The sequence below is a fragment of the Balaenoptera ricei genome, chromosome 21 (assembly GCF_028023285.1).
Source record: "Balaenoptera ricei isolate mBalRic1 chromosome 21, mBalRic1.hap2, whole genome shotgun sequence".
Lineage (NCBI taxonomy): Eukaryota > Metazoa > Chordata > Mammalia > Artiodactyla > Balaenopteridae > Balaenoptera > Balaenoptera ricei.
Window position 1 is genome coordinate 25,831,136 of NC_082659.1, and position 26,287 is coordinate 25,857,422.

A 26,287-nucleotide genomic window follows, 5' to 3' on the forward strand; every position below is an offset into this window, starting at 1 on the left:
CATTTCACTCTACTTTTCTGTCTCATAAGGAAGTTTCCATTTGGGTTATTTGTACAGATCAACAGATAAAAACTTATGTACTAGAGCAGAAACAGCTCTGTTAAACGTCTCTCTTATCCATGCCAAAAATTTTGCTTCTTCAGGACCATGGACCTTCCTTAGGAACATATATACATTTCCCTAAAGAATCCTTAGGCTGTGATATATTTTTGAGTTAAATTGTTATTATTTATAGAAAAGTTTTTTATGTCCACCATGGATGCATATCAAAGTTTATATAGCATTCATCTCCATGGCAGGTGCTTTATCTTACTGATTATTTTGGCAGAAAACATATACCAAAAATCTCCCTGTGAGAAATAAAAACAAACCCCTACCCTCCAAACATAGAAAAAAGCCACAATTCTTCAGATCCCCTTTGGACCTGTGGGTGAAGCTTATAAACCTTCTTGGAGTCCATTTAATGCCTGTGAGTCTGGCTGAAGCTCAGAGAATGGGTTGGAGACAGGATGGTCTACAAATAGAGGAGCTAGGATTTCTGAGTTGGGTTTGAGCTGCCATCTGTGAAAGTTTCTACATTACTTCCCCATGTGCCTTGTTTTATCCTCTCAAAAAATAAGAGTTTTATCATCTAAGGATGTAAAATATAAAAGCACCTTGGAGGCATCTTGTCCATCATTCAGCCCTTCATTTTACAGACAAGGAAAATTAAGGCTGGGGAAGTTAAGTGACTCCCCAAATCCATGGAGCTAGGAAGTGGCAGAGCGGGGAGAGTCACTGCAGATTCCAGACTTTCTTCCCATTTGTCATTTTCCAGCCCCTTCAGTATCTGCTTTCTAAAGCACTGTATAAACTAAGATGTTTTTATAACTGCATTAGCTTACTATTGCTCTGTAACAGATCACCCCAATCTTAGCACCCAAAAGCAACACTCATTTATCAGCTCCCAGTTCTGTCGGCCGGAATTCTGGGCAGGGCGTAACTAGGTCCTCTGCTTAGGGTCTTACAAGGCTGAAATCAAGCCATCGACTGGGCTGTGTTCTGAGCTGGAGCTCAGGTCCTTTTCCTGGCTCATCAACACTGTTGGCAGGATTCGGTTCCTTTTGGTTGTAGGACTGAGGTCCCTGTTCTCCTGCTGGCTGTCAGCCAAGGTTGCTTTAAGCTCCTAGAGGCCACCCTCCACTCTTAGGCGTGTGACCCTCTCATTACATGGCAGCTACTTCTTCAAAGTCAGTAGGATGATCTTTCTCTTCAGGAAAGGCTCAGCCCTCCTTTTAAGGACTCGCCTGATTAGGTCAGACCCACCTTCTGGATTAACTCAGAGTCAACAGATTGATAAGCTAAGCACAGGAGCCATAACCCATAATATCCATAGGTCCCCCCCTCCCCATACTCAAGAAGAGGGGATCATACAGGGTGTGTGAACGAGGGGACAGGAATCCTGTGATTAGAATTAGAATTCTACTTATAAAATCTTCTACTAAATATTCTACTCATTCAAATACTAGTTTTCCTTTTTTACCTCCTTTTTCCCTCTGCTGCCTTCCACTGAGCCAGTGAAGAGTCATCCGTCCTACAGAAAACCCAGAAAGGGATGATGAGAGGAGGTGAATTAGGAGCAGTGTGGTGAAAACTTCAAATCCATAAAAATATCTGATTTTCCTTAGTTTTACTTATTCTTTGTAGCCTTAAGTGCCAATGGCCTGGGGTAATTCAGAATTACCTATTCAGTCATTACTGAATGGTAAAAAAAAAAAAAAAAAAAAATCACCTATCCTTTTGGCAAAATGCTTCTTTTAGTAAAGTTGGCCTGGACTCAGAGATGTTTGATAGGCGCGACAGCAGCTAGAAGTCAGCGGACAGTTGACGACCAATTGAGGTGCCATTTCTCTAGCGCCTCCTGTAGGCTGGACACGACTCCCATGAGCTCATCTAATCCTCACCCCAGTGATCTGTTACAATTGGTAGTATAGTCCTCCTCTTACAGATGAGGAGCCAGCTGTGAAGCAGCAGAGTCGGAATTCAAAGCTCTGTCCGGTTCATTGGTGCTTTCTTGAAGACAGGCTTCCATCTAAGGTCCAAGGTGGAGACTGTGACCCTCAGAGTCTCTCAGACACTTAAGCAGAGAGTGGGGGATGCTAGATGGGGCTGCAGAGTTACCAGCAGTCTCTGAGATGGAGGCTATTTCAAGCAATCAAAAAATATCAACTACATAAAGGGACACTCCTTCTCCCTTCCAGAGTTATCATTAAAGTTTTCAGAAATCAAGATGAAGGTTCTACATCATAAACTTATTTTTCTTTATAGAGGAATTTACAGATAAGGGATGAGTTGAACTTTATAATACCTCATTATGATGGTTAATGTGTAACAAGTATTGATATTATTATACAAGTTTTTTTTTTTTTTAATATGGGCAAGTAAGACATAGAGTAGGTCAACAAGGGGGCTTAAATGGATTTCAGTACACAAAAATGTAGTGGTAGAAACCAGCAAGCCTTGTTCTTGAATCCTGCTAACTGTAACTCTGGTTGAGCAAGTCAGTTAAGATTGGGCTCATACAGCTGCAGAGCTCGGAAAAGTTGTAATTACTTAGCGAAAGTCCGCTTTGCGTTGGAGTAAAAAGTTAAATTTGGAAAGATTTCAAAGCCCTTCAACTACTACTCAATCACTCTGAAGTTGAATTAAATGTAAATTGGGGATTCTCTGAACACATTTATAGTCTATGCATTTTAATATACATATGTCAGATGTGTACTTTATGGAACTAGAGATGATTCCTGAGGCATCTTTCCTGCAGAGCAGGGAAACAGGCTTGAAAACAAATAATGATAGTAATAAAGGTGCTGAGCTCAAGAGACATATAAGGAAGACATATGTGCAGCAGCGATTGTGAGGGGAGCATCAGGGAAAAATAGAAAAGGGGGGTTTTGAGTTGGGTCCGCCTGCTAGGCAGAAAAGGGAAAGAAATTCTAGGGAGAAGGAAAAACAGAGTTAAAGGCATAGAAGTAAGAAAAGATATAGTTCAGTGTGAGCAGAGTACACCAACTACGGGGGGAAGATAGAAGAGAGGTTGAATATTTATGCAGCACTTGAATTGGGAAGGACCTGACTACCCTCTAAGGAGAAGTTGCAACTTTATAGCAACAGGACTCCTTAGAAATGTTACATAAAGAATGACAAGATAAGAGCTGTATTTTAGAAGATTAACTCCAATAGCCGGAAGGAGGATGGCTGGGTGTGAGAATGGAAGCTGAAGCAGTAAGAGGGGTATTTGAAAAAAGGTCAGTCAAAGAATGACTGAGGACCCAGCTCAGGGGAGAAGCAAAGGAGACAAGTGATGAGGATAAAAGCTGCTTCAGATAAGAGCGCTGGGACTGGGGCATCAAATGGCTGGAATCAGGGGAGGAAAGGAGGATGTGAGGAGAAAAATGAAGGATGACACCTAGTTTCTGATCTTGAACCATGTCTGGTTCTGGGGGGGGGGGGCGGGAGGGGGGAGAGGGATGGGAATGAACAAACTGGTCAGTTTGAGGTAGTGGAAATTGAGACTTGGAGTTTAGAAAAAATTATACACACACACATTTGTGAATTATCCAAATTTGATACAGTGGTAGTGAATGATATTTTTCTAGGATTATCATGTAGTTAAGAAAAAGAGTTTTAAATATTGGGCCATGAGCCAGCATGATATGATATAGGTAGACAAAAAAAAAAAAAAAAAGATTTGGGAAAAAGAGACAGAAAGTTCTGCCACCGAGATATTACTATGAGTTCCAGGAGAAGGTTTCAAGATGATGTGTGTATCAGTGTCCCCAAGCATAAGGACTAAGAAGACGACACTTCATATGACAATAAGGAAGGCACGCGTGAATTCTGAGCAGTTCCATGAGATTGGTGGTGAGTTGGGGGAACAGGTGGATTCCGTGAGCTGATAAAAAAGAACTGAAAGTGTTTGGTCATAAAAGGAAAGGAAGGGTTAAGAGAGGTTTTTTTTGTTCTGGCTTCTTTGTTAGAACAGGGAAAGATAATGTTCATGGAGAAAATTGGGTAATTGGAGTGACCTGGCATCAGAGATTGTCAGGGCGGATTCAGCAGTAGGACAAGGGAGGGAAAGAATTGGTAATAGTTTAATGAAAGTTTCTCAGGGAAGAGGGAAAAAGTAAATTTTAAAAGAAAACAATGAGTTGAGAAAATATGTATTAAGTTCTTTACCTTGCACTTCTGAGCTAGAAATACTGTATAGTTTTAGTACCCATAATAAACACACACTGATGTAAACCCTAGCACATTGTGGGCTCTCAGGGGTCTACTTATTATTATGAAAATAAAAGTGATAGTGGATTTCCACCTCATTCTGTTAGACGATCTTTTGGAAACCACAACAACTACAACAGGAAAAAAAAAAAAAAAAAAACAAGATGATGTAATTCCGAAGCAAGATAATTGCCACTTAAGTAAAAGTGACTTTCTCTTCCTACCTACAATACCAGGGCTGGTTTTGGTCGGTCTTGAAGACAGAAGTCCCAGATTTTTTTGTGCCTGAATGTATCTGCTTAACAGGATCTTAAAGAGTTCAGTCTGCTCTAGGACTGAACAAAGACCACTCACAAATACTAATCCAAACATATTTCTTAGACATTCAGTTGAATATCTACTTTCCAGGATCACCCCCAGAATTTCTCGGGACTCTAAAGAACCCTACATGCTGAGTAAGACCCTAGGCAAGACCAGAGTTTCCTGGACCATTTGAACTAGGTGGTCTCCATCTTGTATTTATGGGAAAGAGCTGGAACAAACACAGTCTTTATGATTAAGCAGAAAAGACAGCATTTTCCATAAGAATGTAATCTTCTGCATGGTTGGTCACCAGTTATTTTTTGGATGGTCATTTAGTTTCTGTCAAGTTATCTAATTATTCTGCTAAATCATCTTTACAAGATGAATTGCTTTCTTGAGTTGTTAATACTTGTGAAATTCTTTTCCCAAATGAATGAGAAGTGAAAGATATAAATTTTTTAACACACACATACACAAAATTTCCCAAACATCTAGTATGTTGAAAGTTGGTCCGTTGCAAAGGAACTAGAATTCTAGGCTGGGGTCCAGGGGTGGAGATGACTGTAACATTCCACTGAGAACTTCACTTTTGGCTCTGAGCTCAAAACTAAAAATCCCTAGTCAAGTCAGATATATGAAGTATTGGGCTCTAACTTGAACAGGAGCTGGAAAAAAAAAAGGCGGGGAGGGTAGTATTCATAAAGATTTACTAAGGAAGTTAGAAGGAATTACGTGAGAAAGAAGGAAAAAGAATAATTGTGGTGTTATTACATGCCTAGGCCAGGTACATAACATTGTGGGTCAGGGATTCATTCCATACAGACCAGTTATCCTGATGACATTGTGAAGTAATTTCCTATACACTATAATCTGTTTTGGAAATGCTTTCTACCAGGTGTCTCTTCTGGGACATACCAAAGCAGAGTTGATCTGTTAAATTATTCGCACTGTTCAAATATTTGAAGTACTAATTCATCACTCCCGACCTTACATTTGTATTTTAACATCATTATACATTTAGCAGGGGTGAATCTTTTCACAATAATGAATAAAGTGACTCTTGAAAGGAAAGATGTTAACCTTGGAGGATCTTGTGGGATGACTCTTAAAAGACACTGAAGCATCTGAATCTCTCTCTGGGCTGTATATTAGATGTTCACAGAATCTGAACCCGATGCATGTATGGACAAATCCCTTTGTTATATGGATATGCATGATGGGAAGTGAGGAAAATACTAAGGGAGTTAAATCTAAACTCAAAGATAACTGTAAGGTGGTTACTGGGTGCAACTTGCTAAAATGACTATATATGGACTTACCACTAGTGTGTTAAGTGAAAAATAATCCTATGGGAATAGGAACCTTGTATGATGCCAAGGCTAGAAAGGGGTTTTTAACTCTCTGTTAACAATGCTGTGTTTAAAGGTTTTCATCCATTATCACTTTGTTAGAACAGCCTTGCTAAAACCCAGCTCTTTTACGGGTCTCTCTGACACCTCATACAAATGCAAGGAAGGAAATGGAGCCAATAAAGGTAATCTACAGGTGAAATTTGCAGAGGCAATTTAAAAAAAAAAGGTAAGTATTTTCTTGGGATTTTACCATTTCACAGAAGTTATCACCTCACCTGTTAAAGTTTTGAGAAATTATACCTATTAGTCAAGATTCTTATTCTATATTCCGTTCTTAGAAAGGCTTATTCAACAGAAATTATCCCCAAATGTCATGCCTGGTACCATAAGCATCATTATCATTTTAAAATTTGACCAAATAAACATAAGCATACACACATATATGTATGTATAGTCTTATATACATATGAAAGCAATTCTAGGTATCCTCCTTTATTCACCAATTAACTAAATGTATGTAATTGGCTATGATGAAACAGGCACAGTGCTAGAGATATAACATAGAACATGAAATAGTCAGTCTTTGCCCTCAAAAAATTTAATGTCCAGTGGCAACAGATCATTGTATAAGAAAAACACTGTAAAAAATCATTTAAAAAATCCTTGTAAAAATAAATATCACACACACAAAATCATTACAAACTGGAAGAAATGTTCTGAAGGAGGTGTAAAAATGCGATGGGAGATTAAAATCCTTTTCAAAGGTAATGGAAAGCCCTTCTAAGCAACTGAAATTGAGTTGGAGCCTGAGCAGGAAGTGGAATTAGGCCAAGTGTGGTAAATTCATGCAGAGGAAACAGTAAGTGCAAAGGCACTGAGGCTGGAAAGAATGACAAGCGTTAGCGGCATGTTGCAAAGAAGCCTTCACGCATGAGGCATAGAGAGGGAGGGTTGAAGCGTGGTGAGATCAGGCTGGAGTTAGGCACAGGCTAGCCCTTCAAGGACACTGGATATGGTTCTGGGAAGCAAAGGATGGCTGGGTTAAGTCTGCGTTTCAAAAAGACTCCTCTGACTGCTGCAAGTAGCAAAATAATTGGAGGGAGCAAGAGTCCAGGTGCAAAGCTTTACTATGATCAAAGCAAAGATAAGACGAAGGCTTAAATTTGGGTGGTACTTAGTGATGAGAAATAAAAGGAGACAAGTCAAAATGACAGGATTTGGGGAGGGGTTGGCTGCAGAAAGGAGGTGGCAAAGATGATTGTCAGGGTAGGTGATTGGTAATTGATTGATAGAAACGGTAATATCAGAACCAGTCTTTTTATATTCATCCTATTCTATTTAAATTCATTCTATGCAAAACCATTTAGTGCTTACTGCGTGCAAAGTACGGTGCTGAGAATTCTCATGGATAGAGATATGAAAAAAGTGGATAAAAGGATATATGATCTCCACCTTTTATAGATTCGCATTCAAATACAGTGTTTCTCATTTCCAGTAGAGGAAAGAGAAGCAATAACTATACACCCACACACATATGGTGAGTTCATACACTCACAAATACAGATGTATGCACACATGTATATCTACATATGTATATGTGTACGCATATATGCATGTATATATACATTTGAGGTATTGGTATCACATACGCATCTTAAGTATGTGTTGCAAGGGGATGAGGAAGATAAAGATAAATAATTAGTGTGGAGGTCAGAAAGAGAAATCAAAAAGCTGCATGAGATTGTATTCTTCTTAAAAGAAATTAAAACGTTTCAAAGACTATTAAGTCTTACATCTCCACCCTACTAGAGAAGAGGTTTATGACACTAGGCCTGTTTTTCAGATAGTGTCCACAAAAAGAAAGTAGGCACTAGTATTCAGCTGTATAATCCATTTTTAATCTATGATGTATCCCTACAATCATGAGAGTAATCTTATCATTAATAATAATGATAAACAATAATAATAATAACAACAATCATTGGTGTGGGATAATGTTTAAAAATCACACAAACAAAGCAGAAAAGCATAAACACAGATTTCATTTCAGTGTTGTTTGAATGTTACCTTTTTAGTATTTTTCTTAGGATTCTAAACTCACAATTTGTTGTCAAACTGACTCTTCACAGCAGACAGAATATGATTAGCTAAGAATTTTGTTAAATATTTTCCAAATGTACCAGAGGACACCATTTCCAGTTTTGCAAGGGTATCTTGTTGGTCAGAAGCCTTTTGTTTAACAAACTCAGCTTGCATGTTTATTCTAAGAGTCTAACTAAACATACAGGACAATTGCTGATTACTGAATTCTTAAAGCTGCTTTCATCTTATTTTCCTTACACTATAGTCTTTGCTTGTTTCAGTTCATTGCAGCTCTATTTACAATAGCCAGGACACGGAAGCAACCTAAGTGCCCATCGACAGATAAATGGATAAGGAAGATGTGGCATATATATACAATGGAATATTACTCAGCCATAAAAAGAAACGAAATTGAGTTATTGGTAGTGAGGTGGATGGACCTAGAGTCTGTCATACGGAGTGAAGTAAGTCAGAAAAAGAAAAACAAATACCGTATGCTAACACATATATATGGAATCTAAAAAAAAAAAAAAAAAAAAAAAAAAAAGTGTGTATTCCTTTTGACTGCCCGTTAATGTCTTCTCTTTATAGTGATAGTATGTGAAAGTAGTATCTAATCTCTGAATTAGTATATAATTGTGCAGATAGTGGAATATGCTTGGAATCACTAGAAGTGAATTTGCCATGAAGCTAAGGAAGCTTCAGGGCCTCTCACTTCCAAGGCTCCCTTTAACAGTCTTGGATCTAAATTTGTATTTTTAAGTTTGTGTTCTTTCCCTTTAAAAAGATCTCCCAAATCTTATGAGCTTCAGGCCCTGGAAAACTTATCTGGCTCTGCTTTTCATTTGTATTGTAATAATTAATTTGTTTTCATGCCTTTCTCATATTATTTTGGCTTCATGGGAATGGGGCAATTTTTTTTTTCTTTTTTTGTTTCTCTGCTGTCGAGCATTTAGTTCAGTAAATGCTTTGTGAATTAGTGAATAAGTCACGCGCCTTTAGTGATCGTGCTGGAGCTGGCTCTGGTGAGGGAGATTTTCTTTTGTATTCATGCATCTTTATTAACAATGAATTTGTTGCAAAGTTTAAAAAAATAATCTATATAAATTATCTTGTTACTGCATTTTTTAAAAGTTAAAGATATCTATTTGCAGAATTTAAAATGAAATTCCCATTACTGTCAGTACGCACAATATTTTGCAAAAATATATAAATGTTCATATATTAATGTTCTTTCACTTTTCATTTGTTTTTCTTTTTAAGATTTTCTTGGAGTATTTTCCAAATGGGAATTAATGAGAGAAAGGGTATATTTGGCCAGCTTTGTGGATTCTAAGAGTATTTCTAAAAGTTAAGCCTAGCCAAAGAAAAGTGTTATGGCACAGGATTGCCTTTATTATAAGCTGTCATTTAATATAAGAGCTCCATTTTGTCTTTCTTTCTTTGTCAAGTTGCTTATTTATAAATATCCACTCTAGTTTTCAGGAGTTGACATATATAACCTGAGAGCTGATATACCCTGTATGATACAGACTCTAAGAGCTGAACAATACATAACAAATTATTAAAACGATACCATGAAAACATGTCATTGTTTCTAAATTGAGGTTAATATTTTGATTTTCAAGAAAGCAAAGAAAGGTTCCCTCCTTTCTCCATCCCTGTTCTGATCATTTCCGAGGATTTATAAAAATGCAAAACAACAACAACAACAACAAATTCATCTGCTACTTCCTGACCATAGAGATGAATAATTTAAGGGCAATTTCAAATTGCGTTTTCCAGCTGGCTTTCTGTTTTATTTGGAAAGATCTGAAACTTTATTTTTTAATTCCAAAATACATTTCTGCTTTCTATCCTTCAGTTCGAAAATAATGATGTATCTGGTAACATGTAGCAATTGTATACTAAGCCCTTACAGGGTCTCATATCCTGGAGAAAAAGTACCCTTTTTGAAAGGGCTCCCCTTTTCTGAGTTTTGCTGTTCTCCTGTTTGTTAAGTAGTGGCCCCACCTGGGAAAGCAGAGTTATTTCAGCCATCATTCAGTTCCAGTTTACATTAGACTCTGTGGAATATTATAGTGCTATTCAGTATTCATAATCTCCCTGATTTTGCTGTTTTTATGGCCCAGTATAATTGATGTGTGGTGTTCGTTGGAAGGTTATCAGAAGATATTTGGACATCAAATTTTTCAAAATAAATGATGGCACTACTGCTAAGATATCTTTTAACGACTTAACCCACCCAATAGAGTTAGGTTCTTATTACAGTACAAATTAAAGGAGAATAAAATCATTCTTAATTTAGGACAGTTTTTGTCCCCCCTCCCTTTCCACATACATAGCAAGAAGGCACCCCAGATTTCACCTTTATTTAAATGGTGGCATTTGGAAAATATACCAAGAAGGCTGTCTGTAGGTAATGGTTCAGTTAGCATTAATCCCAGAGGATGGAAAATCAGGAGCAAATTACTTTTAAAGAGAACTAAGTAAATTTCACATATGGGTGGCTGGTACTCACCTCTTCCAGAACACAACACGTGGGCCTGTCACTGTAAATGAACATTCTGACTTAGCCACAGCTGCCATACAACTATGAGAACGTTTGCTCTACTTGATTCTGGATCATTACGCGGTGCTGATTACCCTGGCCTTTCACTGTTGTCCTTCGCAGCAGGGTGCTAACGTTTTCTGGATTTCACTGCTCTTTAGAATTCTCCACCAGAGGGAGGACAAGGGAAGGCGAAGTAGGTTTCACCCGCAGTTCTGAGGGAAGTTTGTATCGGAGAAAGCTAGCACTGACGAATTCAGGACCTCTGGTTCTGTCTCTCCACTTTACCTCCCCGTACTTGCTTTCTCAGCAGAACTGAGTGACTCTAGCTAGTGCAGTAATTTTATTGTCGATCGCTTTCCAACCCGGGTTTTATCAGTTTAGTTACAACTTGAAAAATTAAGTTGTAGTGAGAGATACGGTTTAGGAGACCCCCCCTTCCCCTTAGCAGAGGCCAGGTTATTATTATTTCTTTTAGGAAAAGCTGAAGATGAGAAGTCTGACATGTTGGCACGTTGTTAAACACACGAAGGCAGGACACAGACACATCCCAGGAGCAGAGCGACGAAGATGGTTAGATATAACCATCTTTACGGTCTCCCGAGCCCTTCCTGTGTATCCACAGCCGCCTTACTCAATCCCCCGTCCACCCAGAGTTTTATCTTTGCCCTACGTGCGTGTGGGGTTTTTCACTAAAGAAAGGACGGAACCCCAAACTCTAATGAGAAAATAGCAGCCGTTCCTCTCCTTCCCACGGGTTCCAGAGCCTTAATTTGGCCGGGCAGGTGTCGAAGCTTCAAAATTTGTCTCCACCATTTTCTCCGCGCTGGAGGGAAGGGACCAGCCCTCCCGGGCGCTGCCTGGCGGGGAAGCGGAGCGAGGAGCGAGGGCCCCGGGTCCGGATCCCTTCCTGGGTCTCGGAATCTCCCCGGGACGCGCGGTCCGGCTCCCGCGGGCGCGGCGGCGGCGGCGGCTGCGCGCGGCTTCCAGCGACCCCTGTCGGGGGTGCCCGGCAGCCGCCCCGCGCACCGCCCCCCGCCCAGGCCGGCTCGGGGAGGGAAAGGGGCTGCGCCCGCGAGCGCCGAGCCCAGGCTCCTCCCGGTGGCGTGTCCGCGCCTCGGGGTGGGGGTGTGGCGGGGACGAGGGAGGGGGCGAGGCCAGGGGAGGGCGAGAAGGAGGCGCCAGCGTCCAACCTGCGGGCGGGAGGTGGTTGGCGGTGGGGCAATTGAAAAAGAGCCGGCGAGGAGTTCCCCCCAACTTGTCTGAACTCCGGGCTCGCGCGGAGGGCAGGAGCGGGGTGACGGCGGCTGCTGGGCGACGCGAGCGCTGGCCGGACGGTGATCGCCTCTCCCTCCTCGGGCTGCGAGCGCGCCGGACCGAGGCCGCGACAGGAGCCGACAGCGGCGGGAACCGAGCACTTCCCTGCGCGACAGGAGCCGCCCCGAGAGCGAGCGCGACCGCCAGTCCCAGGTGGCCCGGACCGCACGCCGCGTCCCCGCGCTCCCCGCCGGCGACAGGAGACGCGCCCCGTGCAGCGCGCGCGCCGCAGCCCGGCCGCTGGTTCTACCCGCCCTCGAGGGACAAACTTTTCCCAAAGCCGATCCCAGCCCTTGGACCAAACTTGTCGCGCGTCGCCTCCGCCGGGCGCCGTCCGCGCAGAGCGTGCACTTCTCGGGCGAGATGTCGGAGCGCAAAGAAGGCAGAGGCAAGGGGAAGGGCAAGAAGGACCGAGGCTCCGGGAAGAAGCCCGCGCCCGCGGCGGGAGGCCAGAGCCCAGGTGAGTGCGCCGCGCGGCTGGGGCTCCGCGATCCTCCTCCTCCTTCTCTTTCTCCTACTCCGATGCCGCCGCCTCGCCCCCGCCTGCCCGCGCCCTGCGCTCCGGGCGCCTGGCCCTGCTCCCGGCCGTCCGCGGGGCCGGGCGGTGCTCGCCCTCCGTGGGGCCGCCCCTCACCTGGGCATCGAGCCCCACCCGGGCGCCAGCACCCCGCGCTCAGGGTGAGGGCGGAAGCCGGGACCGCGCCTCCGGAGGACCCGGACGCGCCGCGCTCCCTGGCACGACCTTTGCCCAGCGCCCGAGAGCCGAGCCCAGCCCGGGAGCGGGACCCGGCGTGCAGGAGCGGAGGCCGGGTGCGCGCGTGTCCAGCGCCAGCAGCGCTTTGCACGGGCCCCGCCTGCCCTCTAGCGAGAAAAGCGGGAACGGGTCTCCCCTCGGAGCGCCTGGCTCGGAAGAACGGGGCGCTCTAGAGAGAACGCGAGCGGTCGCGCATCGGTGTCTTGGGCCCCGGGGAGGGAGTGCAGGGTCGCGGTGTGCGCGGACGCTCACCCGGATTCAGCCCTGCGGTATCGGCGCTCAGATCAGCTGAGAGGGATTCCTAGAGGTCAGCGAAGCAGATAAAATCCAGCCCAGTGCCAGGAATCAGGTCTGCTCCAAAAAGGTTCTCAAACTTTCGGTTTTGCAGTTCTATTTTTCAGGATCTCTTTGATAAATGTGGTTAATTTATGTTCCCAAGAGATGCCCCAAAGCAAAAGTTCATTTGAACTTTTGAACCCAGTTGCTCACTGGTTATATAATAGAATGAAATGGCAGCTGAGGCTTTCTAGAGACAAGTCTAGTGCTTGATCATCGGAACACGGACGTGAATGACAGTTTCACCTTCTGTTTCCCTAAGAAGGGCTGATGCTTTCGACAGTCTTGGACAGAGGAGGCGCCCCAAATAAATACTTGTTTATGAGTGATTAAGTGAAGAAGATGCTTTAAAAAAAAATGGAGGGGAGGGGGAAGAATATAAGGGCTTTTCTTCTGCCTCTGCGCTTCCCAATTATTAATCGATCCAGATACCTCAAGGCACTTAGAACATCCCCCAGCACATTTCATAAAGCATTTCTGAAGAATTAATTCAATGGCACTCTGTTATCTTACAGAAGTCTTTGCCCGTTCCTTGCAGGAAGAAAACAAGATTTGCCTAGTTCTCTTACTGGCATCGCTGAGAGCATTTCAGAGCCTGGCTTATTGGCAGAGACCTTAAACAGGTTTTGAGCAAAACAAATTGAACAGAGAATAATTGTTTGGCTACTGACCATTCCTGTGCGTGCTTCTTCATTACCCCACCTTCATTACCCTTCATTAGCCCTCATGAGGGTGTATTGAAATTTTCCTTACTTTCTCCCTGTTTTGGAGATACCCTATCGCATTTTATTCAACAAGGGCTGAAGTGGGGAGCTGGATTAGCAATCTCCCTAAGTGACATTCTCTACTGTCCTCTCGAAGGTTATCTTGGTAAATGAAAGAGCTCTTAGACCTGACCACAGTGGTAAAGTTGTAAAGAGTTATTTGCGGGGCTCTTTAAGTGTTGTTCTGTCCTGCCCGGGAGTACTCTGCCTTCAGACGTTTCTATGGTCCTCTGGAGGACGTCTGATGAATTAAGGAGGGGACGGTGGTTTGAAGTAGCATCCCTTTCAGGTAACAGGTCTGTACTTTGTCAAGGCTTCAGGGCAGCAACGCCTTACTTAACATAAGACATTTCAGATAAGCACCCGTGGTGGGTGGGAGAGATTTTAAGAGCCAACAGGCATTTCTGTGCCCTACAGATCTCATCTATTAGGTAGGCAGCTGTGTTGGGACTACCTAATATTCTCTCCTGACACAGCGTCCCAGAGCTTCCTTGGTGACTCTCATTATGCTTTCCAGTCCCACCGCTGTGATTCCCTCTGAACCAGATAGATTGGCATCTTTAAGTGACATTCTCTTGACTCTCTTCCCAGAGAATCTGGAGTGAACTTGGCTCTAGGCTGGTTTTAAAGTGTATCTCTCTTTTCCATCAGGTAGTTGTCTTCCTTGGCGAGGAACTTTTTACCCCCCCTCCAGGGCACCTTGTGCTTGTTAAACCCTATAAAGCAGATAAGAACATTTATTCTTCATTTGATTCAAAAACAACGATCAACTTGAAACCTGCTTTAGATAAAAGCACCTGGCGTTAAATAGTATTGCTTTGAAATCACTGTTTCTTTCCTTCTTGTCATTTCCCTTGTAATGCTGTCAGTGTACTTTTCCTTATCTTAGGAGAGAAATAACTGAGAGCCATAATGGTTTGTGAGGGAAACCCACACCTCTTTTTCAAGCTTTTTTGCACTCTGTAGTCCTCAGGCATCCTCAAAGGAATGACCTCTAGATGCCATAACTATAACATCGCCACTTGGCATACCAGCTCAAATTAGGGCTTACAGGACACCCATCTCTTACATAGCTCCTCCATCAGTGCCCTTCAATCCCAGGTTTCACCCCTCTCTTAAAACAGCCACTGAAACTTTCTGTCCTACTTGATGCCCGTGCAACAGCCAAGCCTCTTTTTGGAGGTTATAACATTACTTCACGACAGTCAAGGGAGAGATAAGGCTGAGAGAACTCAGCCCCTCAGCCCCGCTGTGTGCTGTATTATATGCGGAGGCATAAACACATCTGTTGGAGGGATAGCTTTAGGGGAAAAAGATTTCTTTAACTTTCATGCGACACGTGTGACTGGTATGTGATACATACGTAGCTATGTTTCGTAGCGTCGCATTTTTATACTGAATATTGAATTGCACACTGTTATGGCTGCAGATGTTCAACGGAATTATCTGTGTCGCAGTAATGACTCTAATAGTTCCCAGGCCCTTGGGGTCATTGATTTTTCTTCTTTGCTCAAAAAAAAAAAAAAAAAAGCAACCTCAGCATAATCCTGGGCTTTGTAACGAGGATCCATGTACCAAGGGTGCTGTAACTTCCTGCACCTCCTAGATGCTGGATCTCCCATATCCAGACTTTTCATATTGATTCAGCTCAACAAACTTTGTCTATTGAAGCCTGAATTACAAAACCAGAGCTTCCCCCCCGCCCATTTGGTATTTGGCTCTAAGCTTCTTCTCTGAATCTCTGTTTGCTGATGTTTTTCTTTCATTAAAACACTGCAAAGGATTCTCTGCAAAGGATTCTTTTTATTTTTTTTTCCTTTTAAATGACCTGGAACCCATTCATTATCAAGCCTAGCTCAGTTCTAGAACTACTGGGTCTCCCCTCATCCCTGGCAGAAGGGGCGTTTGTAAGTACAAGTAGTGGAAACATCAAAACACTTAGTATCCCAAATGGGTAGAAGCTGGCCATGTGCTTCCCGGGTGACATCACCCACCTGTTTTGTTAACTCAGTGGCTTCCCATGCTGAAGTGCTTGTCAACATTCTTGGATATGAAGTGCCCCGTCACTACCAGGGCAGCGCCTGTTTACAGAACAGGAGGAATGTCCAGTGATCTGTTTCAAGCTGGTGACTTGTGACCACTTAGATGATGTAATTATTAAAGACATTAAATACTAATTTTAGAATGAAGCGGGTTTATTTTGGAGAATGATTTTGAAGCAGAAAGAGTGGGAGAAACTTGGGATACTGTTCTCATATCTGCAAAATGAGAAAATGATATGATGGAAAAATGGGAAGAAAAGACCATAAAATATGTAAGTCATCAGAAAATATTGAACCAGTATGAGAGCAATGAACACATCACAGGCCAGGCACTAGCATTTGATACTTATTAATAAGGGAGCTACTATTTACTAAATATCCTACCATGTTCCAGGCAGTGTAACAGATGCTTTGTGTGTTTTATCGCCTGTCCTTTAGTACGAAAATGCCTCACTACTACAGGATACCTGGTACTTAGTGCTACAGCCCGATTGCCTGGATTTAAATCCTAGGTCTGCTCCCTACCTGTATAGTCATGGGAAAGTTACTTAATCTCTCCATGCCTGTTTCCTTACTTGTAAAATTGGGATAATAAAATTATTATCATAAAGTTATGCTGAGGCTTAAATGAGATAATAGCAGTAGTAAGTGCCCCAGCAATGTTAGCTCTCTTCAGAAAATGATTTAAGACACAGATCTTCTGTGCCTTTGCTAAGATATTTGACACAGTTTTCCAAATTTACCTTGTACGGTAAAAAATAATCCAGAGCTGGCCTTAGATTAGAGTGAGTATAAATATTAATATCTACTACCTGTAAATAGAGAGAAAAGTGGATAAGTATGTCAAATACCATAACTGCATATAGGTTTTATGAAAACAGTCCTGAATTCAGTCTAAATATTGAAAGTAGAGTGAGGTGCAATATCATTTTATCTCTGGCAGAAAAAGATTGAGGTCTCAAACTTGAGAAGGTTTTGAAACATGAGTCCTTTTCTGGCCACACTGAAGAGTTGATGCTTATGTAGAATGCATGCATAGTCTTCTCTTCTGGGACTAGTACAAATTGAAAAGGAAAATGTAGATCCACATGCCCTTTGTTATCTTTTTATCAAATGTAAGAGTATATTGCCAACAAGGTTCGTAGAATCCAGTGCAGGTGTTTCTAAATATAAACAAAATAATGAATATTAAAAAAAAAATCTACATCTCTCATTATCCTCCCCCACCTCCGCACACACTAGAATGGCTATAGGTAGTGCTTAAAGCTCTGGAAGTGTGATTCTTAGCAAATCAGTGTTTTATTAGCGTTCTCAAAGTGACAAGTTACATTTGACACTAACGGTATTCATCTTATCCTGTTCTGTTAGGATAGATGAAAACAAACCAAGTGTCAGTATTTTGGGTGAGTGATTTCATTTGCTCAGAGAAGCAGAAAAGTGGACTTCTAATATTTTGATCAACCCTCGAGTTCTCCTTTTGACAAACAGAAAATACAGAAACTTAAATCATACAGTATTAGCTTAAAAACTGATTTATCTTCATCAGAGGAAAATAACATCTATTAAAATATGCTGTCAGGTACATAAAATGAAATTTCTTCAAAGCACCAAGTGGTGTTGTGGGTTCATCCTAATCCTACACGTTTGCACGCGTGTCCCTTCGTGAGTTTTAACAGATTCTTTAAAAGCGAGCTACCAAAATGCCAATAGATGTCAGTGTTTGTTGCTTTAGAAAAAGTGAGGTGTTAGAAGCAAAAAAAAAAAAAAGCTTAATTTATTCTCAGTTTTGATAAGCATAAAGCTGACTACTTTGAAAAGTTTGACAGTTAGTAATACCCTATATAACCCTGCTTACTTACATTTTGTGAATGAAAATGTCACATTTTCACATCCCTCTCTTCTAACTATGAAAAAATGCCTCTGCAACTAATTCCCCAAGGAATTCAGAATGCAGGGTGAAATACATTAATCAGTGCATTCCTTTTTTTTTTTTAATGAAGGAACAATTATTTGAGAATGTTGTTACATACACCTTGGATTTATTTGCATCTGTAAACTATAAATTAAGTACGCATGTTTCTTAGGTCGCCTTGATTACAATTGCATAAGTGCATTTTTGAGTCCAACTTAAGTAAGATCTGTGGAGTTCTGCCTTTGGAAGGTCAGAATTCTCTTCTTTCTCCGTTTCACTGGTGTCACCTTTTTCTGGCCTCCAGAGGGTGCTGCAGGAGCATCACACTGCTATTCCCCAAAGAACGACTCCTTTTTTCTTTCTAAGTGACTTTGATATTCTGGGCAATCTATGGGGAAGAATAGGATCCCGATTTCATCAGTTACTACCTCAACTGGAGTTTGTTTCCCAGCTAGACCAAAATAGACCAGATCCCCCAAGAACATTCCGAAACGTCATTCTGATGATGACGATGCAGTTGTAAACCTGCAAGGGCACATCTGTGAGATTTACTTTTATTTTATTTTATTTTTAAAATTTTTATTGGAGTATAGTTGATTTACAATGTTGTGTTAGTTTCAGGTGTACAGCAAAGTGAATCAGTTACACATATACATATATCTACTCTTTTGTAGATTCTTTTCCCATATAGGTCATTACGGAGTACTGAGTAGAGTTCCCTGTGCTATACAGTAGGTCTTTATTAGTTATCTATTTTATATACAGTAGTGTGTATATGTCAGCCAATAACTTTTCCCCAGAGAACTTAGCATCTTATAAGCATCTTTCAGTCGCCCTTTAGAGCAGTTCCTTTTGCATAAGTTCGGGCAGTACCTGCAAAGACATTTAGTCATATTTAAAAGTTCCACTATGGCATTGGAAAATAATACACGAGCACATCAAAATTACACAGAGGATCTTTAGGAACACGTGTTTTCATGTCTTCACACCTTATCCTCAACCCCTAGCTAAAATGTTTAAGAACTCTACTTTGATTGAGCTACATGTTTTTGAAAATGGGTTGGAGTGACTAATTCTTTTGGATCACGGGCTAACGTTACAGCACTGTCGCAGAGTCACTGTTATTTGCTCACGATTTATTCCACTCTGCACTGGTCATGTTCATTGTGAGTTACTCCCAGTTTGTTACTCCCCTTCTCTTTTTAAAGGGCAATATTGTTCACATTGTTTTGGTCCAAGAAAGGTATTATTGATGGGCAGTAGCCTTTGGTCTGCGACAGTGTCCCAAACCTTCTGTTTCATAGCTGCAGTTGGCAGGCAGCTGGCTCCTCTGGGCAGCTGCTGAATTTTAGTTTCAGTGATGTGAGAGTCAGGGAATGTTTTATTAGGTTGAACCATCAGAAATTGTCAATTCTGTAGATGATACACGACTGAATATTGTCAGTGTCATATAGTTTAATATTTGGACTCTGTTTAGTAGTTTGACTTTATGCTTTACATGGTATTTTTAAAAATATCGTAGTGACAACTTTGAAAAAAGTCGTAGAAGTTAATTAAGTGAGGTTAAAGTAATGTATAAAAGGAAGCTGAGCTAGGAAGTCATTAAACCAGTGGCATTTTCTCCAATAAATAGGTCATATGATAGCCATATAAAATGAATTCAGCATAAAGGTAGAGTGCCAGGGCAATGGGCATTTTCCCTTGGAGAGAAAAGTAGTACATTTCCATCACAACATATAACCTGGATTTTTATTGAACCTGTTAGCAAACTGTTACTATGCTTTATCTTACCAACCATATTTCTACAGAGATTACAAAGATGTGAGTGAGAAATATTAGTGACTAAGTGAACAATCTTGGCTTTGTTTTATGGAATAATACTTTTTTAAACTTTACTCAGTTTTACAGTACTACAATTTTTCCAGTAGTTTTTTTTTTTAATTAATTAATTAATTTTTGGCTGTGTTGGGTCTTCGTTTCTGTGCGAGGGCTTCCTCTAGTTGCGGCGAGCGGGGGCCACTCTTCATCGCGGTGCGCGGGCCTCTCACTATCGCGGCCTCTCTTGTTGCGGAGCACAGGCTCCAGAGGCGCAGGCTCAGTAGTTGTGGCTCACGGGCCTAGTTGCTCCGCGGCATGTGGGATCCTCCCAGACCAGGGCTCGAACCCGTGTCCCCTGCATTGGCAGGCAGATTCTCAACCACTGCGCCACCAGGGAAGCCCCAGTAGTTTTAATAAGTGTGAATTTTACTGCCATGTGAAAATGTGCTCATTATCAATGGCCTATATTACTTTATAAATAAGGTTAGAACTTAGGTAAAGCCAGCTTTTTAAAGTGCATATGTTTCTGTTTGTAATTGTAACTCATCTGTTACATATGATCTCACAGTTGTAAAGACAAACTGCATTTTTAAAGGATGTGACAGTCTTCTTAGCTATTCCATAGTAAATATAAAATCAATATTTAAAAGAAAATGTCTAAATTCTAATTTGGAATTTTTTTCAGAACAAATAAATTTTATGCATATACTGAAATGTTCTGAATACTGAATGTCTTACATTTAAGGATTCCAGAATTAAAAGTTAAAATTCCTACACATTTTATAACTTTTTCAAAAAATATATTTCAACCCTAGGTAAAGCAAAGTTTGGATATTCATTATGCATAGAAAAATTTCTCTATTAAAGCCCTAAAGAGAGTTTTTGATCTTAACTGTTTAGTACATCATTTATTGAAAATTTTTCATTTGTATATATCATAATAGGAAATCGTATTTATGAGTGAACTGATAAGATATGTATCCAAAAGTCAAAGAAAAAAAATGAAGGGGATAGTCAACAGGTATTTAAAAGAAAACTAATGCTCATGATAAGAGAGTTTTCTTTTATAAAGATAAATACATATGTTGCTATTTAGTATTTAGAGATATGTATTTTGTGAATCAAGTGTTCTCTCTATTCTTAAGTTTATCAGGACTTAGAGAAGTTTCTGGTTTTCCCTAAATGTGTCTTTTCTCCCCTTTCCTCATCATATGCCGTGGACTTTCTGTTGTACTGGGAGATAAGAAGGGGAGCAGAAGAGGGTTGGTGACTTGCTCTAGTAGCAGTCGATGTGAAGTAGGCTGCAGGATTCATTTGGGACACAGCACACTATGGTTTTGTGTCTACAGTGTGAACATTTGTATTATGTTTAACATGATTTAGTATATGAAAAAAAATTTTTGTGGAACTTCCTTTTGACTCTCTTCCCTTCCAAACTTGGAAATTTGACTTTTAGTTATGAGCTTATACTATATTAATGGTTACAAATATTTAAATGAAAGGGTTGTCTTGTGTTTGTTTTATATATTCATGTAATATATGAGTATACAGTAGGAAGACTTCTTTGGATGGGGTCCAATGTCATATCCATTTGTAATTTGTTGGGGTTGAGCTGAGACCAAAATGTGCACCTATGCAGTTCAGTGAAACCCAAATGAACATTCTAAATCCTCATGTTGATGATTCTCTTATCTTCTCTCCAAACCCACTGGAGTGAAGGAAGTATGAAGTATGGATGACTTTTTTTTTTTTTTTAATTTGTTTGGCTGCGTCGGGTCTTAGTTGCGGTGCACGGGCTTAGTTGCCCTGGGGCGTGTGGGATCTTAGTTCCCCGACAAGGAAACTTGTCCCCTGCATTGGAAGGTGGATTCTTAACCACTGGGAAGTCCCTGGATGACATTTTGAATCCAAATCTATATATTCTGCAGGAGATGGGATGAAACATAATCCCCCTGAAAAGCACAAACCTGGATTCAAGCCCCCCTGGGTGTGGTCCCACCTCTGACCCCTTTGATCCAGCCATCTCCAAACCAGCAGTATCCTGACTTTCGGCAGCACTCGAGAACTGAGCAGTATTTTGCCTTTTCCCCAAATTATCTGGCCTGTTCGCCTTAAAAATAAAAACCCGTTTTCTGAATGTGACCACTAGAAAGAAAAATTAGCTCTGTTCTTTCCTAACCAGCAGGCCGAATAAGAATTCTTGTATTTGAATATAGTGTGATTCAGAATACATCAGCATGAAAATTTGACCTTGAGCAGCACTGAGTAGAGGTTTCTGGGACACTTGCATGGTGGCCCTGGCTTAATGACGGCTGTGTTCCTCCAGGGTTGAGAGGTGCTGGTTTTAGTTAGACCAGAGCAGGGGTTGAAAGGCAAGGCTCTGGTTCTGTCCTCTGACTGCGTGGTGTGAACTCTTGACAGTGATGACAGCTATGTAAGCCTCAGTTTCTATGTGTGTACACTGTGGGAAATAATATTATGTAATTCACGTGGTTGTTCTAAGGAGTAGTGTCGAGTATTGTGCTGGGTACAGAGTAAGGACTAAATGATCAGTTTTATTGAGTTTAAATATCAACAAAATCTAAGCACTTTTCCAATGTGTGTTCATCTAATGCTATCATCTTCTTGCTATGTATGTATCAATGTCGTCTGAACTTTAAGCCCTCCACAAATAACTATAAATACTGTACATTTTTTCACAGGGTCTTATACACAGAGGTTCTTTGTAAATTATCACGTTGTTGATAATACATATCAAATATTTATCAGGTATACATTCTACAGCTTTGGACTCTTGGTGAGAGTTGGATGTCTTATATGTAACACATTCATAAAAAGATCAGCCAGATACTCTTGACCTTGAACTTTGGTCTATAGATAAACTCATTTTTGGAGAATGGAGGAACACGGGCAGTGATGTTTTAACAGATTGGTGCAAAAATATGTTATGTGCACTCGTATTTTTAATAATACACACGCACACACTTCTTTTAAAACATATGCCAGTTAGTTCTTTAGATGTAACTTTCCCATTCCTAATCTCCCATGTCTTGATGGTCAAGGATAATTTTGTTTTACACATAGTGCCTAGTGGAGTACTTTACGTACAAATATTTATAGAATAAATAAGTGAGAATCATTTTTCTATTTATATTTATTGACTATTTTGTTCCCTGAGCTACAAGGATAGATAATTGTAATGATGAATTGATTTAACTGGAGCATATTGTGTTGTGTGTGTGTAACTTTATTGTCTGACAAAATTTTCCATTTCTATATTAAGTTGACATTATTTTCTGTATATATATATACAAGCCTGCTTTTATATTCTTTTGGTATTTTCTCTTTTCTCTGCCAACAGAGTGACAGTTTCTGTTTTAAGCACAATATTTCATTGTTTGAAATTATGGACTTTTCTACATTTTCCACTTTAAATGGTTTTTAAATAAATAAAAAAGGGGAGCCTGTCTTGAAGCTTGTGAAATGGTAGATTTTTATTAACAGTTATGATCGCAGTAATATTGAAAATTATTGTCATCTATTTCTGAGAGATATACTGAAGACTGGTACATTACCCCCAGGAAGATTAGTTCGAATACAGAAAATAGATAGCGATTATAAGTTGCTTTAGTGAGGTCACCTTGCTGTATACTTGGAATCTTCCCTGGGGGGGTGGGGAGAGGAAACGGCTCATGCATTATCCATTTTGGGAAAGAGTTATACATATATAGGAATTATGGAAATGAGCTGGTGGATTTGTCAAGAGAAAACCAGTTATTGGAATACTGAGTTGAATAGAAAATGAAATACATAATTTTCCATATATTAAATTGAATAGAAATGGGAGACTTAGGTCTTAAGGGTTGTTTTTTGGGTTTTGTTTTAACATGTTGATTATATTGTATGTTCTCCTTTGCCCTTAACCTGACAGGAAGGAGAAATGTCGATAGAAATAGTTGTTTTAAATATTTTGCTATTTGGAAAGCAACATTAGAGTTTTAAATGTTGTGTTCATTATTTATGCCCCATCAAAAAGGACTGGGGTCCCCTTCAGGAAGGCAGGTAAGACAAAGGCCATTATCTTTCCCTGGGATTTAGCAGAAGGTAAGGGACAGTGTAGGGCATATAGTCCCTGAGACCTACAGATTCACTGCCCTCTCAGATTGAATGTAAAAGAGATCCCCTTCGCCAAGAGAGCATCTAAGTTGGACTGTGCAGGGGGAAGAAATGTCACCACTTACAATATGCTACTGATGACAGAATAAATATTCACAAAACATAAAAAGCTCAGTGAAAGCCCTGTATCTGAATTTGGTGACTAAAGTCACACTCTGTAAGGTAAAGACAAGTTTCAGTGCTTCCTTGCGCCTTCCACCGAAGGTAGGCTTACTTCATTCCACCTCTTGAAATCATGATGAAAAGGCAGGATGCAGCCATCTTGCCTTGAGCCCAGCAATCTGGGAATAAAACTCCCTGTAGCCGGAAGGGTGGTAGCAACTGTCTTACAAGAATTTGCATCTAGACAGGCATGTTTGGGGAAACTTCAAGGCGCCTACACCTTCTGACAACAGGAATACTAAGAGAGGCAGCCATGGGGCTGAATGCTCTTTTTGTCATTTTAGACATGGGACTTTGTAAAGTTACTGCTGACCTTAACGCAGATACCCTTTTGTGATTTGTTTCTGTGAAACTCATGGGCAGCTGGATGGCACAGCTTTTGAAGAATGCTGTTGCTCTTGAGCAGGATAAGTTGCAACTGTACCAAGAGAACAATGTATTCATCCCCCAGTGGTCTTACCATTCTCACATTCACTCAAAGAGAGAAGTCACCCTTTGGAAGATTCAGTGTTTGGCTAGTATTAGTATGTCAACTCCTTATAAAATATAAAAAAAAAAAATTCCCTACTTAGAACTTAAAAGAATCTATTTTTTTTATTATGAATACGGTGGTTCTTTGTTGAAAACTCCCTTGACAAATTAAGGAAATAATAGCCATCCTTTGAATTGTCATGTTTCACAGTACATTCATAACTAAAAGCCTCTTATATAAGTAAGAACTGATGGTTCCATGGACAGTCACTCTTATTTCTGGTCACGCGATAAAATAAGAAAGGGGAACTGATTATATATTGATATACATACATAAGGGTCTAAGTACTAAATTTGCACATTGCCTTAATATGTGGTTGTATGCTTTCTATGGGAACAGAGTTTCTTTTCAGTTACTTTTAAAAAGTATTAATAAATAATTATACTTAAAATAGACTACAGCTACCTTTTAAATGGTTAGATAGGTTTACTTATAGGATTACTTTTGTGATTACTAATCCTTATAAAATTTCAGGATTTGGTGTAAATGTGAAGTCATTAACCTGTAAAGATATCTATTAATGTATGTAAAAAAATAGGTAACTTTCTATGTTCTATCATCTTATTTTCTATAACACAGAAAGTATACTTGGACTATTTTTATCTGACTATTTTATTAACTTTATTTTATTTATTTATTTTAAATTTATTTATCCTCTTCGTTTTTGGTTTGCAGGATAGAGAGCAAAGCAATCTCAGTTTTATTTCGAACATTTTATTTTGTCACTTACATAATTTTAATTCTTAGAGAATAAACCATTGTCCTCACCTAGAGGAAATTTTTTTTTTTTAATTTTATTTATTTATTTTTGGCTGTGTAGGGTCTTCGTTTCTGTGCAAGGGCTTTCTCCAGTTGCGGCGAGCGGGGACCACTCTTCATCGCGGTGCGCGGGCCTCTCACTGTCGCGGCCTCTCTTGTTGCGGAGCACAGGCTCCAGACGTGCAGGCTCAGTAATTGTGGCTCACGGGCCTAGCCGCTCCGCGGCATGTGTGATCTTCCCGGACCGGGGCACGAACCCGTGTCCCCTGCATTGGCAGGCAGATTCCCAACCACTGCGCCACCAGGGAAGCCCACAGAGGAATTTTTAATTGGCTGATCATATGTGCACATTTTAGCCGTTAATATCTCCAGACTGTGAACCTCTCAAGGTCATGTCTGTCTTATGCATTTTCATACCACCAGGGGCTAGCACAGTGGTGGGAACATAGTTGTTGCTCTTAAGAATTTATTCAGTGATTGAATAAATGAGGGAATATTGTAATTTGCTTAAAACAACGCATTGTGGGAGCTTATGGGGAGCAATTTAATTATTATGTTTCTATCAGTTAATAAGCAAGTATGAGTGCAAATCCCCAGTACTAGCAATTCATGGATTTGTTCCTAAACTGATCATATGTGGTTTTCCTGCTTGAAATTTGCACACTTTTTCTTAAAGCTCTCAGGAAGTAATAATCGGTGCTTAATTATTCAGACTAATGAATAGGAATTCGAGGTTTGTTCAATCTATAATTCTTGCTAACCCTAAATTGTTTGTGTTACATTTCTTCTTAAGAACATAGCGGCAGTTAAGAAACTAATCTGATGCAGTTTAAGGAGTTTATATTTGTAAATACTTAGACCATTGCCTGGAACATCGTGTTTGCTATGTTAAGAGTTCGTTATATAAATAAAAAACAACCGTTCCTGGTAAGTAATGAAAATAATCTTAAACGATATTAATACTGCCTAAAAAGTAAGCTCTTAAATACAACTACAGTAGCCCTGGGGGAAAATCATAGAATGTTAGAACTGAAAAGGTTATCTTAGAGGCCATGTTCTTGAATCATATCTTTTCAAATGAGGAAAACACAAGGTCCAGCAAGAATATCTGTCCTAGTACTAGAACCCAGGCATCCAGATTTCAGGGTAGGGATTTGAATTACCATGACG

At 40.5% G+C, this 26,287-nt stretch overlaps 1 protein-coding gene across 4 annotated transcripts in view; it reads left to right on the plus strand.

Moving 5' to 3' along the window:
* The window catches only part of NRG1 (neuregulin 1), a 1,029,871-nt gene that overhangs the window by 808,655 nt on the left and 194,929 nt on the right, over nucleotides 1–26,287 (plus strand). For 3 of the 4 annotated variants that reach the window (XM_059909712.1, XM_059909713.1, XM_059909706.1), the window contains exon 1: nucleotides 11,771–12,322. The exons of the other annotated variant lie outside the window; for it this stretch is intronic. In XM_059909712.1, coding sequence (XP_059765695.1) covers nucleotides 12,226–12,322 — 97 coding nt within the window. In that variant the 5' untranslated portion in view covers nucleotides 11,771–12,225. Of the gene's footprint in view, nucleotides 1–11,770; nucleotides 12,323–26,287 lie in introns of those variants that run through there. 4 annotated transcript variants of the gene reach the window in all.